General features: G+C 36.5%; 1 protein-coding gene across 4 annotated transcripts; it reads right to left on the reverse strand.

Annotated features, from left to right (window-relative positions):
* Positions 1-1099: 1099 nt before the first annotated feature.
* On the reverse strand, positions 1100-27481 carry LOC110795502 (general negative regulator of transcription subunit 3). 4 transcript variants are annotated; one of them, XM_022000517.2, is made up of 17 exons: positions 27181-27481; positions 26821-26952; positions 21045-21182; positions 19684-19734; positions 14135-14224; positions 13851-13997; positions 13598-13708; positions 12008-12076; positions 10886-11411; positions 10686-10771; positions 8200-8370; positions 4017-4161; positions 3781-3908; positions 2172-2450; positions 1946-2080; positions 1677-1858; positions 1100-1302 (listed from the first exon to the last, which is right to left on the reverse strand). In XM_022000517.2, the coding sequence occupies exons 1-17, from the start codon at positions 27271-27273 to the stop codon at positions 1236-1238; spliced, it is 2550 nt and encodes an 849-aa protein (XP_021856209.1). In that variant the 5' UTR covers positions 27274-27481; the 3' UTR covers positions 1100-1235. The 4 variants fall into 4 exon arrangements, with proteins under 4 accessions (XP_021856209.1, XP_056691932.1, XP_021856210.1 ...); XM_056835954.1 differs by having other exon boundaries at positions 21045-21161; positions 27181-27479; XM_022000518.2 differs by having other exon boundaries at positions 3781-3923; positions 21045-21161; positions 27181-27457.

A 27481-nucleotide genomic window follows, 5' to 3' on the forward strand; every position in this document is an offset into this window, starting at 1 on the left:
TATTAACTTGTTAATTAATACTGAACCGCATTTATTAGACTTAACATAGAATGCATACTTGGACCAAGGGCATTATTTCCTTCACAATTGAGTGTTGCAGTAATTTCCGCATGCAAACATCAAAATCGAAGGTGAAAATTACTATAGAACATTAGGAATGACTCATCAATTGCGTAACCCTGCAGTTTAGAGAAATGAGCAAAAAAATCACTTACGAATTGGGGAAACGATGCGTGGATGATGGAGGAGTGGATATGGCGGCGGCACGATGGTTGCTGCAGGTGAGGAGACAGTAGCGGTGAGGAGAGAGAATCACGAAGGAGAACGAAAATGGAGGAGAAAGAATAAGGAGCTACTGACATAGTGAGACTGAAGTACGAGGAGAGAGAAACGGGAGCGAGTTCTAGGAGTATTTGCTCTTCTATTTTTTCCGTAATATTTACATTTTTGCCATTACTGAATCCGGTAGATAGACGCTTACGAGCGGTTAGATTTGATCTTAGGAAACGCACGAGATTGCTTCTCATTCTTCTCATTTTAAGCCTCCTTCTCATTTGAGTGTAAATCAATAATGGTAATATGTAAAGATAGTTGTATCTTGCAACTTTATTGAAGTCACTATTCTACTTTAACTTTGAAGGGTATGTCATAATTGGGTCGTAATTCGTAAAATCATAAAATTCTACAAATAAGAGCATTTTGGACAATATTTTAAGGAGAGACGGAATATCTCGATGCGATTAAAAAGGCAAGAATTGGCAAAAAAGATAATTCACGAAGCAAATAGCACTTGGTCATTGGTCTACCTTATCACCTGTAATTGGATAACCATATTACAACACCTAAGTTGGTCAGCCCGACTATATCGAGTTATTAAGTTATCACCAATAAGCAGTGGGCGCATTGTGCAATCAAATTTCATGGACTACGTTATGATTTGACGACATTCAGACTTAAATTCTCAGCACTCAGCATCCGCAGAATTGAAGTAGTATAGAAAAGGAAACCGAGTATACTTCTACTAATCTACTATAGAAGTTGACATTAAGTTTACTACTACTCATCGTGTAGAGGGCATCTGGAATACGAACCAGATCAATGGCAAGTCAAGCGGTTTTTTAATTAGATTGCATAAAGTCCGAATTAATATCATCTCGAATTGAAGCAAGCATAGCACAGTTATCATGGTAAAACCCCCAAATTTTGGGTTTGAGACTGTAAGGTGGTCTATACATCTATACAATTAGTTCGTCTTCTAAAAAACTATACTCGAATTTGAAGTCCGTTTTAATCCTCTGGCACCTGAGAATAGCATAAACAACAGAGTCAGCTAAACAACCTTGGGACTTTTTTTTTTTTTTTTGATAGAAACAACCTTGGGACTTGCAATCAGAAATAGTCAAAATAAAAATAAAAGCCACCAAAGAAGGATGGTATTTTTCTCCTTTTCTTCAATCCCTTGTTCCAAATACCATTGTGTGTCAAAGAACATGAAGAAAGTAGGGTTTTTAGGAACTTTTCAAATCACCTTCATTAGTAGTAGCCACCAATATAGACCGAAAAACACAAATTATAGGCAACCAATATAGTTTTAGTCATCAGCTCACAGTTATCAGGACCAATATCACAGGCAAATCTTTTTGTTAGCAATCAGCAAAAGAATACTGAATACATACCATCCTTGATGCGGGTCATCGTTGGCAAGATGAAAATCAAAGTAGACATAGGTCCCCTTCTCGTATTCATCAGTGGCAATCTTTGGTTCTTCATGCCTCTGAAACCATGTGTAATATTTTCTATGGTATCTCCATGATTGTTTCTTTAACTCTTTTGCAGCCAAATATTGTTGATATGTATTCTGCAGACAATAATCGAAGATTCAGACAAATGAATCACCAATTAACACACATTTATCAGGAAACCCATTGAAAATAAGACAACTCACTGGTTGATAGTAGAATGCAAAGAACAAGGTATCGGTCCCCAAGGTATCAAGACCCAATCGTTCCCAGAAAGCAGGATTGTTTACAATTGGTGCCTGAACTTGCGGATAGCTTGGAGGAGTTGCTGCAGGGTGTCTCTGCAGAAAGTATGAAGATATACAGTAATCTTATGTTAACAGGAAGTAATGTGTTGATTAAATAAAAGAATATGATATCAAAATGTCATACAGGCGTATAGCTCTTTGCTCGTTCTGAATCTTTAGGCTGAGGAAGCTTGTAGAATGCAGCCTCAAGCATCTGCGTATTGTACACAAGATCATGCACTCCCCCAGAGTTGGTTGTTCCGCCAATGTTGTCACCAATGGCCCCAAGGTCTAAGATACTTCTCCGACCGATAACTCCAAGGCTACCAGATGGTTGACTTGATTGCAAAGTTTGACCAGAAGAAAGATCTGCATCTCTTGACAGTTGCGTGGATTCTGTTAGCGGACCAGATGCACCTCCACTCTGCAAAAGAATAGTCAATTAACAAACTCCAATACTGAACATAATCTGGATTGCTGAGACTGAATTGTATAATAGAGAGACACATTAGGAGCGGATACTTGCAACTCTGACCCAGCATCTCCTTTTGTTTTCCAAGCACATTTAACATATTAATAAGTCAAACCAGGATCTATACAGCCTCAACACAAACATGGAAAAAGGCTCCAGTGACCACTTATCCTGAATCTTGTCAGGCTTAATAATCAACTATTCCCTCCGATTTCTTTTAAATGCATCACTAGCCTTATTTGGCCCTTTTTTTTTTAAATTGCATCACTTTTTTATATTTGCTAACTTTCTACCATATTTTTTTATTTGTCCCTCATCCATTAATCCCAACTCAAAATATTTTATTATTTCTCTCTCTCTAATAGTCCCCTCTTAAATAATTAAAAAATCACAATGTCTCACATGCTTTCTCTTCCATGGTCCCTATTGTTCTTTTATCAGAATAAATAAATCACCCACTTGCCCACTTGCACAATATAGTACTACAACCAATAAACTTCCCTAAAACTACCTGCATTTACAAGTGATGCATTTAAAAGAAACGCAGGGGGTACTAGTAAGAAAATCAGTAAGCATACATAAAAAAAATTGTTTATAATCAAATACTAAATTAATTAACTTTCTAATTGCTAACTGAGCAGTGACGGATATGCATAAGACTACAACTTATCGGGGAGGAGGGGCTGGGCACTGAAGTCTAAATTTGGCTCATTCGCGCTGGCATTGTAGAAGCATGTAGACGACCAGAATGTAACTTAATGCTATTTCATCAGATTCCAATGGATGTATACAAATAAATGATACATATTTACTAATTCTGAACCATAACCGCCAACTTACTATTAGTAAACACTACTGAAACAAGTCGAATAGAGAATGTAAGACCTTAATCATTAGGGGTAGGTATGCAATACTAACAACTTACATCCCCTCTTTATCTTGTAAAAGAAGGTGTATGTGGCACGCCGCCTCGCACTTTATCTGAGATGTGTGCCTTCTAGGGATGTCTGGGCCTCTGAGGTCATTGGAGGTAAAGCAACTAGGTACACTTTTTAAAACAAATAACTTCTAAACTATGGCTAGGGATTATAATTAATATTTTTGGAGCTACCTAATGTATCTCCCAATCTTTTCATGTGCAACACACTACTTTCCATTAATAAAAAAGATATACTTTTCTCTTAAGTCTGAAGTTATAACCATACTTAACCAGAAATCTCATATCACATGATAAAAACTGAACACATGAAATACAATTAACTGCTAAAAGTGATAGACATACTGAGACATCCTTCACATAAGAAGCTTTAAGATCATCATCATTCATCAAATTTTTGGAAATCCCAGAACCAAGAGCCATTTCAACTGCCGAATCCTCAGATAAGTTCTGCTGTTGCTGATCCTCGGTAGCTGCAAGACCATCATCTGAATTATGCATACACATCTATGTATTTGAATTCCTATGTGAACTACACTAGGTTACAAACTTAAGAATATAGTTTAACAATTGACATTTACCTGAATCTTTTGGAGCAACTACTAAAGATCCCTGCTGGACAGCCTGCTGATGGACAGGTGCAGATGAAGCAGTGCTTAGTCCAGGAGACTGCAATCCCAGACCAAGACCAACTTGAGAGGAGATAGACGAGCTTTGAGAACTTAACTGAAAAATGTGACGAAGAATCAGATATTTTGACAAGTATAGCTTCCCAATCTGGGAAACATATTAAGCATCTAAAATAGAGATCATCAGTGAAAATGTGGAGAGGCCAACGAAAGCAGCCTGGTACACAGAATTCTGGCAATACAGAACATAAAGAAAGCCAACATATACAGCCTAACACAATAACCCTCCCGTCTAAAAGGTGTTTCCAATAATAATTTTAGTACTAAGAGAAATAGAGGAGACCGGAGTTACCTTGTCCTTAAACTAAATATCCAAAGATTAAAATGTCGAAGCAGAAGAGGAGGTAATACAACCAAAAGTAAAAATAGAACCACATACATACACCTTAATCTTACTCTTAGACCTATCAAAAATCAACCCGACCCGTAGACTCGACCTTAGTCGGGACCTCGGGCCTGAGTTTTTGGGTTTTGAGCACGATTTTCCAACCCGAAAAACAAATAAACACGAACCCGTACAACACGTAAAATTGTGGATCTCAGAGGTCGGGTCAGAGTTAACCCAATGGGTCAAAGGCAAGAAAAAACTGCAGTTATAAAATGAAACCCTATATTTCACAACAGTTCCTCTTCCATAATACTTATTTACCTACCGACAGAGTATTTTTCAAGCCTCACTCAGAGATAGCCTCGCGTTTGGAAATCATTAGAAAGCATTTGTATTAAGCGCTTAGTTCTAAAAAGCGCGCTTAAATACCTGGAAGCTCAGAAGCTCACAGAAGAACGCTTCTCATACAGGAAGCGCGCGCTTCTGCACTTCCTGAGACCCTACTTTTAAATTAAAAAATAAAGCCACGTGACTCTAATCGTCTTTTTTAAAGTATCACGTAGTTTCTTTTTTTTTTTAAAGCGAATAGGGGGGGGAGGGGGATTTGAAAACCCTAGTGCAATTTTCTCCCACAGTCGGATTTCTCTAGCCTTCTCGCCGGAATTCTCCGGTCGAATTCTGAATTTTTCTTTCATCTTTTCGATTTCTCTTTTTTTTCATCTTTTCTTTCCATATTTTCTCCATCTTTTCTGAACTTTTGAAAATTTATTATTTCTTTCCTGGTGCACTTCGCCTACGAAAAGCGTGCGCTTTTTGCTTTGCTCTAAAGCTGCGATTAAGCTCCCGGGCACTTCGGTGCGCTTCGCGCTTTTTAAAACTAAGATTAAGCGAGACTATTAAGTTTGTGTTATTGAAAACTGAAAAATATATGATTGTATTATTTTGTTGATTTAAGTCATACATACGTTACTAATATGATTGTATTATTTTGTTGATTTAAGTCATATATACGTTACTAATATGATTGATATATCAATATAAAGATGAAACAATAGTTAGATAAATAAATACTGATTTATTATGAAAAAATAGAAAAACAAAAAAGTTGATTAAAAGGTGTTACAAACCAATATTTGAATCCTAACCCCTGAAACGTATACATTCAACCCATATTTACCTGATCCGTTTTTCAACCCGAACCTGTATTTACCTGACTCGAACAGACCCACCTAACCCGTTTGACAGTCCCTCTGCTGTTTTTATGTTCAGTCATAACTTTTGCACTATTCACATGTCTTAGTTTAGACAATATTTTTCTGTTAATATAGAAAAACAATGATATTATCTTTTTTTTAACGCAAACAAAAGAAATATATTATATATGGGTTAGACTAACCCCATTAAGGTAACGAGTTATGATACAGAAAAACCCAAAAGCAGCGAATGGCCTAAGCATAATAGAGTAGGCACAGCCATTGCTGTTAAATGATATTATCTTAAATGTTAATTGAAGCTCAACCCACTAATCCTGGTTTCCTTTATTCTTCCACCTTTTCGTAGAATTTAGTATTAAACGCTCCTAAAGGGTGGTCATAAAATTCCAGCCGGTCAAAGTTGAAATTCCTTCGTGTGCCTAAGAAGGGGAGGAGACAGATGACGATGAGAGAGAGTGAGGTTGATGGTAGGTGGAGACTCTTGAATTTATGGGTTTTATGGTTGATGAAAATGGGGTTGATGAAATTAGGTGAAGGAATGGTGATGGGTTTTTGGCCACACTGTGAAGAGGTTCCTTCTCCTGAGTTAATGGAAGAAGGAAGGGGAGAGAGAAAAGAAAAAGAAATGGGTGGGTTGGTGGGTTGATTAGGGGTGTTAATTAGGTATTAGCTGGGTTAATTAGACGTTAATTGGTAGATTATAGGTATTTTATGAATTTCTGAAAGTCGAGGAGCATTTGGTGAATTTCTTAAAAATTTGGGGGTATTTCATGAAAAATCCGATTATAATATTGTCTCTCTCTTCCCACAAACAAAAGTTTGGTCCCCACACCCTCTCTCATTCAATTAAAGAAATACCCCCACTTACTCCTATTAGTCTATTACATCTACTTTTTCAATAAAATAATAATTATCACCTAAAATTTTGTTCAAATGTGATCCTAACGATTAATGTGGGACAGACGGAGTAATAAACTGAAACTACAAGAAGTAACTGATAATCAAGCATCCAAGAGGCTTCATTTCTCTCCCAAGTGAACTAAAGCTCAGTACAAAATTCAACATAACATTCCCTCTCTAATATGCTCTCTCTAATCTCTATATATAGTGATAAACTCCCTAGCTTATTTCCCTAAGCTAACCATAACTAAGATACTACCCGAATTGTCCCTCCCCTTATATCTGCATAGTATAGTGTTATACTGTTATCCGAAAAGTTAACCATTGATTTGAAGAAACAGCCGTAGAACTGATGAGACACTATGAGAGGGTAAAAAAAACAAGGAGAAATTCACATAAATAATCCCAACTATAACCATTATAATCTGAACTATAAGATATGTCTTCCCAAAATGATCCGGTGACATACATAAACCTATTTAGCAGGTCACTTATGACATGTGGAATTATCTGATTGGTTGTTTTTTACGTTGCTCAGACACGGGAAGGTGTCGGAGTATTTGACGCAATTTTCCAGACACCCCGACACGGCCAAAGGAGTGTCTTGATTAGATTTTGAGACACGACTACCATACAAAGTGACGGAAAAGAATTAGACACTTTTTATAAATAAAATAAAAATAAATATTTTTCGGTGTAAACATAAAAAATAAAGAAAAAAATAAAAAGAAATAGATTTTTTTTTAAAAAAATAAAAAGAAAAAAAGAATTGGAAACAAACCCACGTGAAATAGTGAGAAATAGTAGTTACGTGGCTTTGATTCCACTTTCTTAATTTCCCACCCGATTTATTTTAAAAAAATAACAGGTAAAATCAAAGGAAGGCCCACCAGCAAAACTCAACATAACATTCCCTCTCTAATATGCAGATGGAGATGATACGTAGCCCATGTCAAGTCATCGCCCTCAAACACAGGATCACCTTCAAAGCTCGGGATGATGATAGATGAGATGGAAGAGGATATTGTTGAAGATGGAGATTATCTAGATGATGAGGATGAGTATGAAGATGATGATGATGACGATGTGCTATAGGAGCATAGGGGCGATTACAAGCTTGAAGAAACGAGTTTGCTTTTCTTTTTTCCTTTTTCTAGTCTTTCTACTTACTTGTTTATGTTGGTTGTGACCTTTTTGAGCTTGTGACTTACTCTAAGTCTTTAGACTCTTAGACGTATTCCGGTTTGGTGTCTAGTAATGAATTATGCTTCCCTTAGTTAATTTATGCAATTATAATATAATTATCATGTTGTTTTAAGTATAAAATATTAGAAATGATTTTAAAGGTTTTTGGCACTTAAGGTGCGCTTCACCTACGAAAAGCATGCGCTTTCTCTTTGCGCTTAGGCTCCAGGGCCCTTGTGCGCTTCGCGCTTTTAAAAACTAAGTTGGTCATAGGTGGGATTATTCATATGAATTGTTCCAAACAACAAAGCCTACAATACAAGATCACTTAACATGAAATCCTGTCCAAGATAAACTTTTATTTGAGTAGGAACTATTAACACACACTTCTACTGCAATTATTATTTAACTACAATAAAACTAGCTTTAAGTAAAAGACAAATTATACCTGCTGAAGAAGTGGATTTTGCTGCTGTCCTGAGAAGGGTTTAGAATTTCCACCTGCAAGACTTGGCATTCCAAGAATATTGCTGTGACCTTGCTGCTGTACTTGCTGCAACCTCTGAAGAAACTTTTCCCGTTGATCAGGAGCAATTTCAGTTCTTCCACGAAACTGTCCCTGTATACACAACTTACTTTCAACGAAAAACAACTTACATTGATGCAAATTGAACAACATAATGGAGTAAAGTATACTTTAGGTCGCTAAACTATGCCAAAAGGTTCAGTTTAGTCCTAAAGTTTCAAAAGGGTCAGTTTAGTCCCTAAAATGGATGGAAACCTCTAACTTTGTTGACGTGTTAGTTTTTCCGTTAAGTATATTAAATAAAAAGGAAAAACAAAATAAAAGCACAAAAAGACAAATTTATGTAAGTTAGCTTTTAGTACTTAGCTTATTTATCAAAAAAGGTTAGTTTGACTTGGCTTTTTTTACCATCACAAAAAGGTAAATCATTTTGATAAAACCCAGAAACAACCATGGAATTCTCTCCTCAAATTCCCCGTCTTCGTTGGTGATACATTATCAAAAGGCAGAAATTAAAATTGCATAAACTGAAATGCAAGAATCAATAGTTTAGCACAGATTATTGTTCAAATTCTATACTATAGAAACAATATTGTGCAAATTGACAACAATTACAACAAGAATCTAGCAGGGACCGTAAAACATCAATTGTTGATTAATGAAAAATATAAAATTGACAACTTCCACTTATAATTTTAGTTTACCTAATTCACTCATACGTACTTCGATTCGCTGCAACTCGCCTCATAATCAATCCAGCATTTTAGTTTTTTTCCCACTATTCAATCCCAATTTCAAATCTACAGATACCAAAGAGCTTTGACCACGCCAGAACAGGAGAGAGAAATTTAACCTCCCCCACTTTTATTCTTCCTCCTTCATTTTCGGGAGGAGAAAGAAACAGACACAAATTGATTTGTTTTATGGTTTCCTCACAAATTGATGTTTTGAGGTGTATTTTTGGGGAACATTTTGAGGGAATTGATTTTGAAGGTTTGAAGGATTTTTGGTTATGGCGATCACCATTGAAGAAGGGGAATTTGAGGATAGAATTTGAGCCCCCGAAGTTTCTGGGTTTTATCAAAATGATTTACCTTTTACTTAGTCCAAATTCCAAAATCATTTTGATAAATAAGCTAAGTTAATTTTGGGACGGTCAAAAAAGCTAAGTCAAAATATCTTTTTTTTGGTAAATAAGCTAAGTACTAAAAGCTAACTTACATAAGTTTGTCTTCTACTGCTTTTATTTTAGTTTTCCTTTTTATTTAATAGACTTAACGGAAAATCTAATACCGTTAGCAGCTTATAGCGTTGTTTTCCATCCATTTGAGGGACTAAACTGACCCTTTTGAAACTTTAGGGACTAAACTGAACCTTCTGGCAAAGTTTAGGGACCTAAAGCATACTTTACTTCAACATAATGTATTGTGCTGTGCAAGCAGAAGTGAAAGACTATACTCTGTCCAAGATGAACTCAAATTGAACAACAGGGTGTAGTGTGATATGCAAGCAGAAGTAAAGAACAGTACATCATCCAAAATTAATGATTCGCATTGACTACACAAATGAATTACTAAAAAGTGTGATAAGTTATACCATTAAGTAAAAATCTATGCCCCAACGTGTGAAACTAAGTGAATGGATAATTAATTATAACTGAAATGAAGAGCATCGGGCACAAAACAGTAGATACATTATATCATTAAGTAATATTAGGTGGAACATCCGATGGGTTGGAGGGAGAATTTTTTTCACAGAAAATCACCAACATAAACAATTGACATAGTCTATTTACTTTGTTATTAAAATATGCCAAAGAAGTAGCTATTCAGTTTACAATCAATATCAATCGCAAGTAAACCCGTAAGGAAACAGGCATGTGAAGGAACACATTCTTAATCAGTTAAGACTCAATATCCTGAAGATCCTTCTATTCTATTGCAAAGCACGCTCTTAATCAGTTAAGACTCTCAATAGCATCATGGCCATGTACTTTTACGGAGTAACTTCTGATTAAATTTAAAAACTCCAGCCACTTTTTATACTAAAAGCACCTAGTTAATGCGTGGTTTTTTGATCAGCTGAAATATTCTTTTGGCATACAAAAGTAGCCATTTCCGAGGAGCCAAAGATTCGTTTGTTCTTTTGGCTGTGGGATGTAATGGACTAAATCAAAATGGCTCTTAAAACCTCTTCGCTTCCTTTCCATGAAGTAGAAGATGGTCTTCCCGTTGTCGTCCCGTTATCGTTTTTGGGTCAATTGGAACAACCTCTCTGCAATTGCAGGGGTAAGGTTGCGTACACCCGACCCCCCCTTACCCCGCTTCTAACGGGAGCCTCTTTGAGGCAATGGGGTAATGATAATGATAATGATGATGCATACAAAAGACGAACAAAATGGGACTTACCACTTCACTTTGACTCTGAAAAGAGCTTCCAGGCCTCCACTGCATTCCAGGAACCCCAGAAGAAGAAAAGGCTCTACCGGCGACAACTGCAGCATCAATAATATAAAGAAAACCATGCAAGTCAGATCAGTCAATTACCTTGATAATGCTGCAGCAACAACTCCCTGCTGCATAAAAAGAAGTCAAAGGTTGCACTATACCACTACTTGCAAGTCTGTCATCGGATCCTAAAATATTTCTCTTCGCTACCTCTGACGCCAGAGGAACTGCACCAAGCGTCATGCCGCTGCTAGGAACTGTACCAACAGAACTAAGAGGGACACTAACAGCAGGTTGACTGGACATACTGCCCCGGCCAATGCCTCGAGTAAGAGCTGCAGGGTCTGTGAGAGCAGGTGATGATCTTCGGCCAGGTAAGTTCACTGCATCCTCTTCTTTGGCAACATTTGGGAGATTCAAAGGAGAAGAAGGAACAGCACCTTCCAGAATGCCTCTACCAGAAACTGACCCAGAAACAGAAGCTGTAGCACTTGGAGTGGCAGGTAGATGAGTAGAAGAGTTTGCTATAGCCGTCTGACTTGTTGGCGGAATTGACAGATTGGGGGAACTGAGTATGCTAGTCTTAGACGGCGGAGTTTTTGGAACAGAATCAAAATTACTGTCCATAGAATTTATTTCATCTTGCTCCTGAATAGGAATAGTTAGTTGAGAGGATGGAACAGTCGCCTGCCAAAATAAAAATCCAATCATGAAAAAGGAGACATAAGGTTAAACAGAAATTACTGCTGCCACAAAGTAGCGAGATTTGACGGGAATTACATCAAAATGAAAAATGGATGAATAGGTGGCTGCAAATTATTTTCACATGAACTTGATACAGAATGGTGTAAAAAGAAGGCATAGTGACATAGGAGAGCAATCAAGTAAAACAGACAACAAAAATCTGCATATCATTGCTGATGTGGTATCAAGAGATTAAACAGCTCAATGCAGCAGAAAAAGGATATGCTCAAAAAGACTAATAAAGCACCATATTAGACGATCCATGAACCTCTCCCAGTTAAAAAGAATAAATAATCAATAAAGAACGTAACATGTACAAGGTTCTTTTAAAACTCAAAATCGCACACAGGAATACAGGATAAAACCTGAACCTCTGCACTACGGATATGAAGACTTAAGCAAGTGTGTCAACAATATTGGACATTGTCTGACAAAATCTTCAATCTAAAAAATTGTGGACAATGTCTTACAAGAATTATTTGAAACAATACATGAAGCAAAATTAATTAAATTAAAATCTCCATTTTTTTATAGCATACCGATGCCACAGAAGATGACGTATTTGATGATGTCTTTAAACTTAGAACTGAGCTGGCAACACCGCCACCCTGTCAAACAAACAAGAAGAAATGACTTGAACTTGACAAGATTTGATATTGCATTAAGCATTTTCTTGAAAAAAACCAGAGGCAGAATCAGGTAGCATGCAGCTTTCAAACATTCTGCTTGATGTGCACACACCCAAACCACATACATATTGCATGGGCAGAGTAGTGTCAGCTGGAACTAATCACCAATTTGATAATGATTTCAATCATAGTCTGCAACCAACTCTTTGGAAGCTATGCTTTTATCTCTACCAAACTACTGTCAGAAGCCCCACATGTATTTACCTTCGCATAATTATTAAGGCTATCATACAGCCAAAGACTTTTCTATTCGCTATCGCAAAACCCTTAAACACTTCTGATAAACGAAAACATTTATTAAATGAGTCGTTGAGATTCAATACATGAATGAAAAAAGCAATATAGTACAAAATGCTTTGCTCTCTTATGTTCGAAATTATTACAGATCCCAATTGATTGAACAACTTGGAGTTATCGGGTTATTTCCTGGAGTTTCTACCTTATTCATTTAATTCGATCTTTTTTAAAAAAAGAGAAAAATTCTTTAAATGTAATAACTGCACTCAGTGCTGTTTTAACCCAAGGATTTGCTACATCGGGCCGGTTAACTGATATACATCAATCCGGAATATTAGTACAATACCAATACAACTGCCAAGGAAATGCAAATGCTAACAACAAATCAACTAGTCAATATCCTCATTGTTTACTTTTGTCAAATTAGCCGACAAGCCACGCTTTAGCCTTTCATAGCAGAATACACAACTTACACGCACGGAGCGATAGATAGGAGCAGGGAGGCAGAATAGTGATATTTCATATTTACTCGAGTACAAACAACTGTGGCATAGACTCTTATAAGCAAAACAGCGCAAGTAGTACCATCCATAGAAACCATAAATTGACTTGTCTATTATACCAAAGACCAGCAAGGACATTATTCATATTAGTGAAAGTGAAATCCAAAGATAACATTCTACTGGAGAGACAAAACAACAGATCACCCACAGACAAGGTTTAGAATGAAGTGTAAAGCAGTCGAACAAAAAGGTTAAAGAAGCAAAAATAATCATCATCAATAACAATAATGGAAAAAGAAACAGCAGAGCAGGATCACTGACATGTTCATTTTGTTGAACATGTCTATCAAAATCTGAATTATGATGAGACAGAGGCACAGAGCTAGAATAATAACAATAAAACAGAGATATTCAACAAAATAGAATTAAGGCAAATACATATATGATTTCTTTAATGGGACCTGAAGAGTATGAAGATCCGAACCTGTGGTTTCATGCTCTTAATCTCAAAATGGTAGATTCAAAATTTACGGCAACAGGTGTTCAAAAATCATTGTCACGCAGAAGATTGATAACGCAAAGGCAAAATCAATCAGCCAACTTTCATAATTTTAATGCCATAAAGTCACAGCCAACAATCAGGGAATATTGAATAAATGATGGTTGATGAGAGTATGTATATCCGATATCCATTACACACCTTAGCAAGTCCAGGTTGTCCCATTGACACGAGATCTTCAAGAGCTTCCACCTTGTCTAATGGTAAGGTGTTGTAGAGCTCATCAACATCACTAAACTCATCAAAATCTTCCTGAAAGTCATATTCGAACGTAAAAGGGTAAAAGAAACAATTATGTGCTGAACACTATCAAAATTCAAATAATGCAATCGTGAAATAAAAAGACAAAGACCTCTTCAAAATTTATTAGTGTAAAAAAATAATGAATGTGGACCTGATTACGTTCCAAATAATCTTCAAGGAAGTCTTTAACATCATTGACATGTTCAGCACTCAATTCATCATTGTCTAGTAATCTCAATATCAATTCTAATTTCATTACATGAGCCTTGTGACGAGATATAGAAGTCTCCAAATGTGTCTGCAAGGGAAACCAAATCTTTAATGAACGTATTCCCACATCATAAATCGTAAGAGATTTTTTGGTATCAATGTATCATCACTTTGCATATTAGAGGGTAATCATGGAATCTTTAGCCATATACATCCCCATCTCACCAGTCTAGGAGGTCTCGTCTTTCCTTTCTTCACAGATAAGCCCTCCATCTCAGCCTCAAAATTATCAATTTGAGACTCTAACTCTCCTACCTGCAAAGATATTAAACACTAACCTTATTAGTACTTGAAATAAATTATAACCAGTCATAACTCATAACTAGTCTTCTGAAAATCATATAAAGCAAAAACACAGTAGGGCAATAAAACTTCATGATACATAGAAAAGAATGCCTGCTGATACAAAGACAATTAAGGTGTTTAACAACCTCACTTCTGATGAAAATGTCAACATAACACCATGAGGTAAATTCGGAAAATAGAGACCCAAGCATCATTACATACCACAAGCATCCAAGAAGGAAGAAGGGGGGAAATGGAAGTGTGAATCAGGATTCATCTATCACACATCCAAGTCGGGCAAGGCACATCATTGCAAGATAATTGTTTTAACTTCGTTCTTCCGTGATTTCATGTCTCACGTGAGTCACGTCTAAGCACAGATTCTACAGATCACATCAACCACCACAATGGAAATAACTCATGGATAAAATATTATCTACTGTGATAGCAGATCCTACAACCACAGATTCTACAGAAATCAACCACCATTTTGGAAAGAACTCGTGGATAAAATCTTATCAACTATGGCAGCAGATGCTTCAACCCCAAACTTCAAAAAAACTAGTAAATATATGACGATGGGGTAAGGAGATGAATTCCAGATAGAAAGCTTAGCAGGCTTGAAGGAATCCAGTAAATAGGGTAGTGAAAAAGGATTCTTAATCGTCTCTGTATCAGCAGGCATGCTTTTCTCTGTGCTGCTGGAGAATCCTCTTCTGCATTCTAATAATCCTCACACCCAGAGGTTCATGCTTTTATGGGGTTTGGATTGGTTTATCTACAAAATGGTGTGAAACTAGCTTGAAAGCCAGGAGGGAGAGAGATTATTTGAATAAAAAGGGCAGAGAAAAAGGATTCTCCAGCAGCACCTCCTACTAGAGCTCTGGCACAGTTCTCATGCCCTTCTATGTCTTCATCTTTGTTGGAGGGCCAAGGCCTTAATCCCTTTTATCTTTCTTTTTGTTATCCTAACTAATCAAAAGAAAGGGGAAAAAAACGAAAAATTGCTATCTATGAACTAGAGATGCAATATACCACGATTGACTTCTCGACAAACGTGGAGCGAATCAATAATCCCTTTCATAGTAGCATATAAAATCTACATTAACGAAATTCATTTCCTTACAATATGTTAAAAGAATAGGCAAGGGTGTCTTGTAAAAAAGAACACAATGATTCTTCATACATATTGTTTTCCAAAATATTATATTGCTTATAAAAATTAATTCATGTTGTTATACGGCTCGGGGGGCTAAAAAGCATTTACTTCTCTAAGTGAGCCGATATAATGACACGATGAACTCGACAAACATACCAAATATATACCTGGAAATCCTATAAATTTAGAATCTTTGATCTTTACTACTCCCTCCGTTCCTAAATACGTGTCCAGTTCCCATAAATAGCGTTCCCTTATAAGTGTCCAGTTTCCATTTTTGGACATACACCTTTCCCACTTTTCCATACACTTTTCCCACTTTTCCACACACTTTTCCCACTTTTCTATAAATCATTATTACTTTTTCTTACACATTCTACACTTTTACCACTTTTCAATCACCACATCCACTTTTATATATACTTTATTAATAAACAATTATCTACATTTTCCTTTCCCCAAAAAAACATTCCCAATCATTACCTCTTACACACCATTCAATTTTATTAATTACCGTGTAAATGTCCAAAGTGGACACGTATTTAGGAACGGAGGGAGTAATAGGTAATACTGTAAGAGTATATAACTTTGACACACTCCCTCCATCTCAGCATGTTAGTCACACTCTAAAATGAGGAAAAAGATTCTACCAAAAAAATCACTTCAGAAAGCGCAACTTCGAGACACACTCTTCATTCCAAAAAGGCAGAAAGATACCAGCACCTTTTTTCTTAAGAAGAAAAATATTGTGAAAACTGCACTAGTAAAATTAGAAGTACATGAAAGAGTTCGTAAATCAGAACAAGTTAGTTAAATTCCTTTGTACGTCTCCAAAAAAGTGATTTGGAAAAGCCAAGACCCCTTAGCCCATAAAGAAACTAATAAAGTTACTTTATCCCACAAATACGACCATTCTACTCCAACCATGCACACCACAAAATTTAAGCAACTTCTTCCTTGCACCAAACCCTATAAAGAAAATCTGCTAACATTCCTGTATACTCTAAGTTCTTTCTGACCCAAGACTCTTCACAAACTACAAAGAGTCATTTCCAAAGGGAGAAAACCATATCACAGTGAAGGAAGACAAGAGAGCACGACTCTCTGTTTGCCTGAACGCTTTTGGAGCATATTGATCGTATTGAGGCATTTCCAAAGCTAAGGTCCAAAGAAAAGTTCTCACTTTAAGGGAATCTTCCAAACATAAAAGCCAGATATCTAAGGGGACAACTCATAGAATTAACAAAGGATTTATATGAAGAAAAAAAAACTCCCGAAGAATGTTTTATCCGCACTCCAGAACCTTCCTCTTCCTTTAATTGAATTTCCAAAATGTTATACAAAGAAATGAGCTCCTCTATCTCTCGGGGTGGCCTCCTAACTGTAAGTCCCACGCATTGCCATTGTTAAAATTCGTTGCTGCCTTGCTGGAGCAATTATGGAGAGAAGATAGGCTGAAAAGGCGAGGATAATGGGCCTTGAAGGTGACATAGAGGTTTTCAAACATCTTCCCAGACCAGATTTGCTCGTCATCCCAATAATGCTTTAGTAGAGTAGAAACTAGCAAAATCATTTCCATGGTCAGCGGTGAGTCACCTGAATAGCATCTTGAGGACCCCACCCGTTTTGACACAAGTCGTAGACTCGTAGTTGCTTTTGATGACAGTTTACCAAAGAGAAAGAAACCAGAAACTTACCACTACGTAAAGGTAGCAATACAGTTAACAAGGTGTCCTCAAAAAAACCGTGTATCGAAGTTACAAACCCGTCGAGTTTTTTGCACCCATGGTGTAAAAATGCATTATCGGTGAGGGACATCGCGATAATGCGGTAACGGAACGGTCTCAGTGGTCGGCTGGTCGCCGATCGTGTCGCGACGGTGGCACAGGATCGATTTGTAAGGGAAATAAGAAGTGATTAAAAAATTACTTGTATAAAAAAATGAATTTTTTTTACAAGCACGTGGGTTTTATTAAATATAATAATAGGCGACTTTTCCTTACAAAAAAAGAAAACTAAATATAATAATAGGAAAAAGCAGTCCCCAATCTCCACCTACCTCAGCCGCCCCCCCCCCCCCCCCCCAACCTAAGGGTGTACATGAGCCGATACGTTCGTGATCTACTCACGAAGAAGCTCGGTCAAAGATCATTCAAAACTCATTTGATATGTTAATAACCAAACTTGAACAAAATTATGAAGCTCGTTAAGTAAACGAGTCAAGCTCGAACAACTTCAAGTTAGGTTCGTTAATGTTCGTGACAACTCGTTTAAGTTCTTTTGTAAGTGTGATTATCTTCAAGTATAACTCGTTAAAAGGTCGTTAAATCTCGAAAAAATATACAAGGTATGACATCTAATAACTATTTTTAGTTTCTTTCTATATATTTTAAATGAAATCAAAATTTTGGTTACGTATAAAAGGAAATTGGCCATAAATTTTTTTATTACTCCTTCCGTATTTATTTAAGAGATACACTTGGACGGGCACGGGTATTAAGAAAAAGAATTGAATGAAATAAAGTAATAAAACAAGTGGGGTTGAGTAGATATTTTAATAAGAAAAACAAGTGTGGACCATGTCATTTTAGGGAGTGAGGGTGGGGGTGGGGGTGGGGTGTAGATATATTATTTAATTAGATGGTGGGGTTGATAAGTTACTAAAAATGGCAAGTGTATCTCTTAAATAAATACGGCCGGAAAAGGCAAGTGTATCCCTTAAATAAATACAGAGGGAGTATATCTTATAACATTTTTATTGTAGAAAGATTTGAAAAAACTTAATAGAATTAAATGAATGCATATAAAATTTTTGTTTTAAAGATAATTTAGGGCTCGTTTATTTTATCAAGCTTGATTTAAGCTCGTTTATTTTATCAAGCTTAATTTAAGCTCGTTTATTTTATCAAGCTTGATTTAAGCTCGTTCAAGCTCGAGCTCAAACTCGAAATGAGAACAAGCTTGTTTTTGAACAAAGCTTGAACAAACCAAATTCTTAACGGGCCTAGCTCGAACAAGAATTTTTCAAAGCTCGTTCAAGCTCGATTAACTCGCACACTGATAATCCTTATCAAGCTCACTAAAACTTCGCTCGACTCTACTCGTTTGCAGCCCTTGGCCCCATCCCACCTATTTTATTTAATAAATGAAAAAGCAATCAGCAGAATTTAGATTGTACCGGCTGAACTGGTTGAAGTTTCGCCTCATTATAACGTGAAAAAAAATCACCTCTTTCTTTTCGTTCTCCAGACAACAATGGTGGTCTTCTACTTCTTCTTCTCTACTCTGAATTCTATGTTTGTTCTCCTCCTTTTCTATGAAATAATGGATCAATACGCAAGCCGCATCTGTTTATTTCGAGCGATTTTAGACTGTACCGGCTGAACTGGTTGAAGTTTCGCCTCATTAGAAAACAATATGATAACTCACCTAATTCCCTAATCTCGTATCTCCAGCCTTAAATACCGAGCTAACTCGGGCGAGTTTGCTCCCCTACTGAATAACTTGGGAAAGAAACATCATTTATTATACGATTTTTATTAAAGAGACATATTTTATTTCTCACATATATTCTACCTCTATTCCTTTGAGCTGGTTAAACTTTTTGTTTTCGTACATTGCTTAGAATTGATTACACTTCCTCTCCCTTCCATTTTGGTAATGAACTTTACACTTTTATCCCTTCCTACACCACTAAAAGAACCCGTATTTTTATATATTCAACTACTATGAATACTTTGTTTTTTCTTCCACTTGCACCTACTTTTATATTCTCTCTCCTCTTCCTTAATATGCATGCAAATAGTAATTGTAGCCAAGTTAAAGCAACTGAGGAAGTCCATAACAAAATAGTTTGAATTTATGTTTTGGGAAGCAAAGTTTACAAACTTTTACCTTCTTCATGAAATGAAGTAGGGCATACAAAAATGGTTATAAGTTCTTATATTGTAGGTTAAGTAATAAGACAAGAAAATTTGCAATTCACATGCTGAGGATACATCCCAAAAGTCATAGGAGAGGTGGGGGGGGGGGGGGGGGGGGAGACAGCTAGTTATGTAACCCAAAATGCAATATACTCATGCTCAGTGTATAAACAATATCAAAACTTTATCCACCTTCACTCTCAACCAAATTTCGCAATGAAAAAGCACAAATTTTTTATATTACATTCAAGGCTCACTCATCACATAAAGTTAAATTTTCAGCAAAGAAAACCAAAAACATACATGAAAACAGAAACCAGGAATAAAAACAAAGTTATATAACATACCACATTGTTCAACCAATCTCTTGTCTCTGATTTTGCTTTCTCCTTAGGGTCCTATCAAAGATACAAGAGAACATGTAACTAGTTAATAAAATTGATAATAACAGACTCTTCATTAGTCTTCACAATGATCATCTACACGGAAACAGAAAGAAAGATAGAGCATTTAAAACCATGAAGCGTAAGGTCATATGTGACTGATTCGGGTTCTATAGACCAATTCACCAAACATCTAACTGAAAGTTAATGGCAGTTAAATAATGTTAATTATGAATTTATGAGCATATATCAGGGTGTAAAGTTTGGCATTAGCTTAAGACTTGGCGACGAAATCACAAAACCATCCAGAATTTTGAAATGATGATGGATGGACCATGTAAATATTTTTACAAAACAGCTACATTTTCATCAATTTGTAAGATCACTAAATTTGTTGACATACTGTAAGTCCTTTTTTTAAGGGGCATACTGTAAGTCTTTTAGTTAAACCTTACTTTGATAAGTTACGTAGCTGGATGGTAAAAGTTACTTACACTACGTAATTCACTGCTTCATATTATTAGACACATTCATCAATATTTAAAATTTAATTGTTCTATGCCAATTTCAGGATGGCTCGTAACCCAAAAAAAAAAAAAACAGATAAAATCAATATTCTGTTATACTGTTATAACATATATATATATATTTCTTATTCGTTAACAAGACAGACGCTGACAATTGCAAAGATAAGGCTATATACATCTAGAGCAGTTATTGACAGCCCTTCCCTGATTCCCTTCCCCCTATCCTCCCCAGGGGTCAAGCTTATATTCCGTAAGTATGTTATTCAGGTGTTCCAAGGAAATAAATAACAAAAAAGAATTTGAAATCAAACATAAATAACAATAGAAAATTTGAAGGCAAACATATGGGCAAAAAAATTCAACGGATCCTGAATTACAAATGTAACAAATAATCCCTTCCCTCAACTATTTGTCTTTGCACCCCCTGTTCTCCTTCAAGTAAGAAGCAACAAACATCAAGAAGCAACAAACATCAACCAAGGAGGCAACAACATCACCAGACACATCTCTCTGTAACTCCTTTGCACAACAACAATTACACCAACATCTATGATATATCATCTCTCCCAACAAGGGAACTCATCTGCGTCCTCAAGCATTCTTGGCAGGCATACACGTGATGGAATAATGAATTTCTAGGTTAACCCACATGCTGCGCTATACCAGTGTCATTACTTTCATGTCAACACAAGTACAGCAGGCGAACTGTTGAACCAAAGTGACATTGGTCCAATAACAGGAACCCAAATACATCTATGGGGATAAAGTTGGAAAGTAATAGAACAGCTTTTGACTTACAGTTTTAGGCTGCTGGCCTAGACCTTCTTTTGAAAATGCTTTCGTCTTTGTTTCCTTCTCGCAAATTTTAAACCTTTCCATCTCACGCTCAATAAGCTTCCGGGCATCCACCAAAGCCTGCTCATAAGATGCACTAACCTACGTCAACATATTTCACATTGTCAATCAACAACATCAGTTCACAAACTAAGAGTCATAATGACGAAAATCATTTCAAGTAACTTCACAGATGCCACGTTTAGTCATAATTTAATTTCAGTTTCTTTCTGTTAGGGCTTGCCCCTCGTTTGCACCCAAAATACAACTACAGATGCAACTAGTGCAACTGTGCAAGTAGACAGTTTTCCGTATAAAAAAATCTGTCATAAAATATCAAGAGCCCCCATCTTCTGAACTATTAACTTATTCTTGGAATATAACTTATACAACACACATTCAAATTACTTGCACAGTTAAGAAGCACCAAAGTGCAACATTTCAGATACTATCCTTCATTAAAGACCAAAACAAGGAAAATACATTCCCACACTTGAGTACTCAAGACTCACCTTTCCATCCCAGAGAAGAACTTTATGCATAGAAATAAAGCAGTTTCTGTAAGAGCTATGTGATATTTCACCTGCTGTAGAAAAATAAAACATTGGAAACAAATCATATGTCTTGGGCACGCTGAGTATACATTCTTCAAAAGATCCATTCTTGGCATTTCATGTGGGCTCGTAAAAATATAACCCCTATGAGTCTATGACCTTCCTCAAAAATAAAATATAAATAAAATAACCTCCATAACTAAAAAGCAAGATTTCATGTCTTTAAATATGTCTTGTGCACTTCTCAAGATCTAATAGGCGAAAAAGTGTGACACTCTAGGCAAAATGGATATTAACTAAGGCATTATCTCCTCATCTGTTCACTTTATGCAATGCTAGTTAAAAGACTTCAGTTTGATTCCTGTAACAGAGACTTCAGTTCTGTTGGTCTTCATCGGACAGCTCCATTTAGGGTCTTAAAGAAGGGGCATAAAATATTTTGTGGCAAGTCGCTTTCTTTGCTGTTAAGTGGGTGCTTTGACTAAGGAGGAATCATACAATCGTTATGGTCGGCAGTATACCTTGGTTTCTTTATGGGATCGAGCAGCGTAATAAGCTCTTTAAGCCGTACGCTCGTGTAGTGCTGGAAGGTGTATCCCATTTAAATGTAATGCATGTTAGGTTTGTGTGGAGATGGTTCAAGAGTATCAAGACATTGCTTGGAGCCATAAGGATGCTTAGTTTGTGTTTGAACTTTGAAGCCAAGGAGAACCGAAGCATTGAGGAGCACTGTGCTGCACATCCGTGCAGCACAGGTGAGTGAGGGTCAGATGGCAGAATCAGGTCTGGGAAGGAGATTAAACGACTCCACGCCCGTACGTATCCAGTCACGTCCATGCAATATACAACATGTGTGTGCCCCTATCCACACGTCCTAGCAGCACATAGTCTCTGAGATTAGGAGCTACTAGTTGGTGATTTTCTACATGGCCCATCTATGCAACCCTGAAAAACTACCACGCGTCACAAATTCGGCTTTTATTTAATGTCCTGATGCAACCTATTATAATTAACCCCCCAATGCCATCAATTGTACAATATTCATCCAAGCACATTTTTCTAGGGTTCTAGAGAGGGTTTGGGAGAACGCACTGAGGAAAGATCTTGAGTGCTTGTAATCATCATTGTTACATTTATTTTCTCAATAGTGCATAGTTGGTGTCTCACGTGCTTGGGTTCCTACAATAACTTTGGTATTGTTTATTTGCTTTCCTTTATTTTGTCTTGCTTAGATTGCATACGTTCCTAGTTAATTGTTGATTAACGTCTTTAACTTTCCTCGTTAATCTTTAATGGAAGTATAGACCCATAAACTCAACAATGCAAAACTTTTTTTCCCTTAGTTACAAGTGGATCATTGGTTTCCAATGTTTTCTATTCTTCTATTTAATTATTAACGGGGTTACTTTCCTTATCCAAAATTCGGACTTTTTCCTATTCAGCGTAATGAAGAGTCACACTATATACACACCAAAAGGGGTGACAAGCCTTAAAAACGAGGATTCATGACACACATCCTCTATTTTTATTTACTTGCATGAGTTGCATCATAGCTTCATGACACGCATTTTGAGGAAGAGAATCAGAGATTAAGGAAGATAAACTTACCCATTAGTTAAAGTAACTGTGACACCAATAATTGACAATGGTCCTGTAGCCGGTGTTTAACTATTTTTATTAATTCATCCATTTACCTTCTCTAATATCTACCTCAAAGTGCGTGTTGTGGAGCTATGATACAAAGTAAATAAAAACAGAGGAAGTGGTATTCATACCCACACACAAGTATACCAAAAAAAAACATATTTTGACAAAAAGTAGCTTAATAGCCTTTCATCATATAGAATCATCCATGATCATATCTACGGAGTACAAAAATATGAAATGATCATGAAAAGATAGATTCAACTATACAAGAACCTAAACACCTAGAACGGAAGGCATTGCCCAAAAAGTTGTGGATTTTTTCTTTCTGTGTACTGCACCACACGACAAAAAAAATGAGCATTCACCTTTCCGCAATTCACTACTCCTTCAACCTCTTCTTCCAAGATTGCAAAAGTATTTGTCACTTAACTAGGTTATACCAAACTAATTCCAAAAAGGGGTACCAGAAAGAAAGCACCCGTTAACAGAAACAATGGTGTTCAACTAAATCTTCACATTCACATTCACATTCACATTCACATTCACATACGACTACTCCCTCCGTCCCTTAATACTAGCCCCGGTTTGACCGACACAAAGTTTTAGGCAATTTAATTGACTTACTAATTTATTAGGTGGTAGTTGATAGTGGAGTATTTTTCTCTCTTTTTAGGGTTTACAAAAATTAGGATTTTTAGGGTGGAAATAGCCTATTTTCTTCGGAAATTTGGTTATTTCTGCCCCTTCTCTTTCAATTCTGTTGTGTTTTTGCGTTAGGTCTCAATAAAACTACATAGTTTCAGTGTAGTAAGTACCCCCATGGTGGGTTTGATTGTTTCAGTGTAGTAAGTACCCCTATGGTGGGTTTGTTTTTAGTTATTTTTTGTGTGTTTAGTTTAGTTCAGGTTGTTTCTTTGGTAAAGATTTATGCGGGATCGAAGAGGATGTCAATCTTTAGACTACAATCAGACAAATCAGAAGGAAATCATATTTGTCACGGCTACAACAGATCTATAGATCCCCTCGTCAATGAAGGCTGTAAATCACAGTGATATAAAAGAGGGTATACAGAATGTTTGATATACTACGATCGTAGCTATGGTGAAAGGAAGTTTTTATTTGATTTGATTGTAATGTATTTGTTAGATTTAAATCTTTATGTAGATGTCGTATGATTTTCATCAATGAATTAATTTGTTTATCAAAAAAAAAAGTTGATAGTGGAGTATTTTGTTTTTAATATAGTTAGTGGGGTATTTATCAAATAAAGGGGTAAAGGTGGGTTGATGGAATTTTTTAATGGTTTTTTTAGGAAGTAGGAATACATGTGGGTCCATGGTAAGTGAGAGAAATGATATAATATTAGTAGAACTATGTCATTCATACAAACGGGGCGAGTATTAAGGGACGGCTTTATAAGGAAAGCGGGGCGGGTATTAAGGGACGGAGGGAGTACAATGCTTAAATTCCTCCTTCAGTTCACCTTCTGTGAAAATATTTTCCTTCACAGCTGCCCAAGCAAAGGACTTAATGCCCCTGTTACTCTGTTAGGTTCATTATTAATCTTTAAAAGCATAAACAGTATACAACTGGTTCCGTTTGAAAATTTAAAAAGGGATAGTCCTACGAGTAACCCCGCCTCTGGCTTTTATAAGGTGTTAAGTTGTCCAGTAATATGAAATGAGAGGGATGAAAAAAACTATAGCCTCGAAAAATTGAATCTAATTTCATATACATTTTAAAAACAGCAAAGAAGAATTTCGAAATGCAATAACGTGAAAATAGAATTACAGTAAAGACTATTTTAATCTTAAAACTGTATGACTGTTGCGTGTGCATGATAAGTAATAATTAAACCATGCACTGCATGGATACTAAACTACTAACCTAGATCAAATCACTTCCAAGACACAACTTTATCCATAGTATCTTCTTATAGAATAGCCACAATTTTGCAAGTTGGGAACTGGGCGTCTGAGCTAGAAGGGGACAATCTCGAAACCAGAATTCCTACCAATACATTACTTTAGGCACCACGCTTTTCCCTTATGTCAACAACGGTTATTTCATATAGAGAAGTTTTCCTTATATAGTTATATGTCATGACAGAGCGTTTAACATGATTTCTCTCAAGTGTATTAATGGCTTCTTCTACTTAGGCCGGTTAGAAGGGAAGATGGTCCTATGGTAGCACTGTAGTATAGTGTGTGAACTTGTTGCCTCTACTTGACATTAAAAAGAGAACCAAGAGATAACTAAAAGCTCCTCAAATAATCACCAAATGAGCGAGCAAGCAAACCAACAAATAGAAAATCCTAGGCTCCTTACCTTAACCATACTATTTCTCTGTAACTTAATTGGAAGGTGTCTAACACAAGGTAAAATACAAGGCTACATTCATTTTTACAAATAAACATATAGGGGGCGTTTGGTTCACTATCATGTATGGGTTTAGAATCACCCAAACCCATACCACTAGTTTGGTTCATATATTCTTTTATTTTCATACCAGCGGAGCCCACCATCCAAGCTCCCAAGGTATTGGGTTCTCATACCTTGGGGGGAGGTGGATAATGGATATGGAGGAAACCATGTCTTTGGAATCAACTAAAATTAAAAAAAAAAAATCAATGACTTGTTGCACTCCGTAACACATATGGCTCCGCAGTCCATACTCCATATCATGTTCACCACTGCCAAATCTCCATCACCCACACTCTCACAATATCCCAACCCATTAGCTTCACAGAAGCTACTCCAAATCTTAACACCATTAGCACCACCAAGGCAAAGAACTATTGTACCTTTTTTGTAAAACTTCATTGGATTAAGCCATAAATTTCTTGTTTTTGGCCATTAATATAAAAAACGGAACTGTTTATAGACAAACACAAGAACTTATGTCGATATTCGAGATTGATTGCAGCACAGTGTGGAAAACGACATTAATTAAGGTAGTGTATGGCACTATGGCAGCCATTGTTATAGGTGAGGGGAGAATGAGCTCACGTGGAGGAGAAAGATATGAAGGAAGGAATTTAGCAACATAAAAAAAATGAAAGGGAATGGAAGGGGTTGAGATTTTTTTTTTAAACCTAACACCAGGTTTCAAGTATGGGTTTGTAGGAATCGCTCATTCCAAACCTGTAGGTTTCATATCCAACCCAATACCTGATTCCAAATACGAACCAAAAGCCCCCATAATGATTTCGCCATATCCACTCTTGTTTGATTTATGTAAAGCCAGAAATCCAGAATGTACCATGTGGGGTAGACTGGACACTACCCTTTCTTGACTATATGATGTCTCCTGCTAGCTAAAACTCGTACTAACAAACATCAAAAGCATTGGAGTACTAACTAAGTGGTCAATCCGAAGTGACAATCGAGCTCAACCCCCGGACACGACTAGGCAATTAATTGATCATCAGCTTGAACCAAAGGCATTATAGCACACTTCTACAAGTTCTTCATAATTTAATGTAAAGACAAGAAAATCGCTGGAGAGCAAAATTAAATTAACAAAAAAGAAGGGTAACCTTTTTATCCTTAATTTCGCTGGACTGTATCCATGTCTTGATTTGGTCTCTATACCTCTGCAATTTCTTAATTTCCTTCTTCAAATCAGCTTCAAACTTCTCTTTTTGATTAGCATTATCGGTATCGTAGACCTGGAGTAGGATTGCAGTGTAAGAAACGAATAATTGGAAAAATAAAAATAAAAATAAAAATCATACTTCTAAGTGAATTAACAATATTCCGAATATATTCTCAGTCTTACACTACTCTTCCACAAACAACCAATCTTCTTGGCAATTTTAGCAGAAAAGGCGAGCTACTACGAAGCTCTATAAAAATGTCGGGCAACAAAAGAGAAAGAGAAAGAAAATGGGGAATACCTTGTTCCAGATGCTATCGAAAACGTCAACACCTTCTTGAACCTTCTTCAAAACTCGATCGATCTCGCCCTGTAACTTTCGACTGGCTCCCATTTCGTCAGAATGAATGAAATTGTAGCGAATTCGACGGATTTATCATCCAATTTCGTAAACCCTAACTAGTGTAAGCGAATTGAGCGTCCTTTGAATTCTAGGGTTTTTCGTCGTTTACCTTGAAAAGCTAATAACAATGGCGATTTGGGGAGAAATTTGAGAGAAGTGATTTTTCTATTTTTCCCTTGGGGAAGTTTTTATATACGAA

This window comes from Spinacia oleracea, chromosome 1 (genome assembly GCF_020520425.1).
Source record: "Spinacia oleracea cultivar Varoflay chromosome 1, BTI_SOV_V1, whole genome shotgun sequence".
Taxonomy (NCBI): Eukaryota; Viridiplantae; Streptophyta; class Magnoliopsida; order Caryophyllales; family Amaranthaceae; genus Spinacia; species Spinacia oleracea.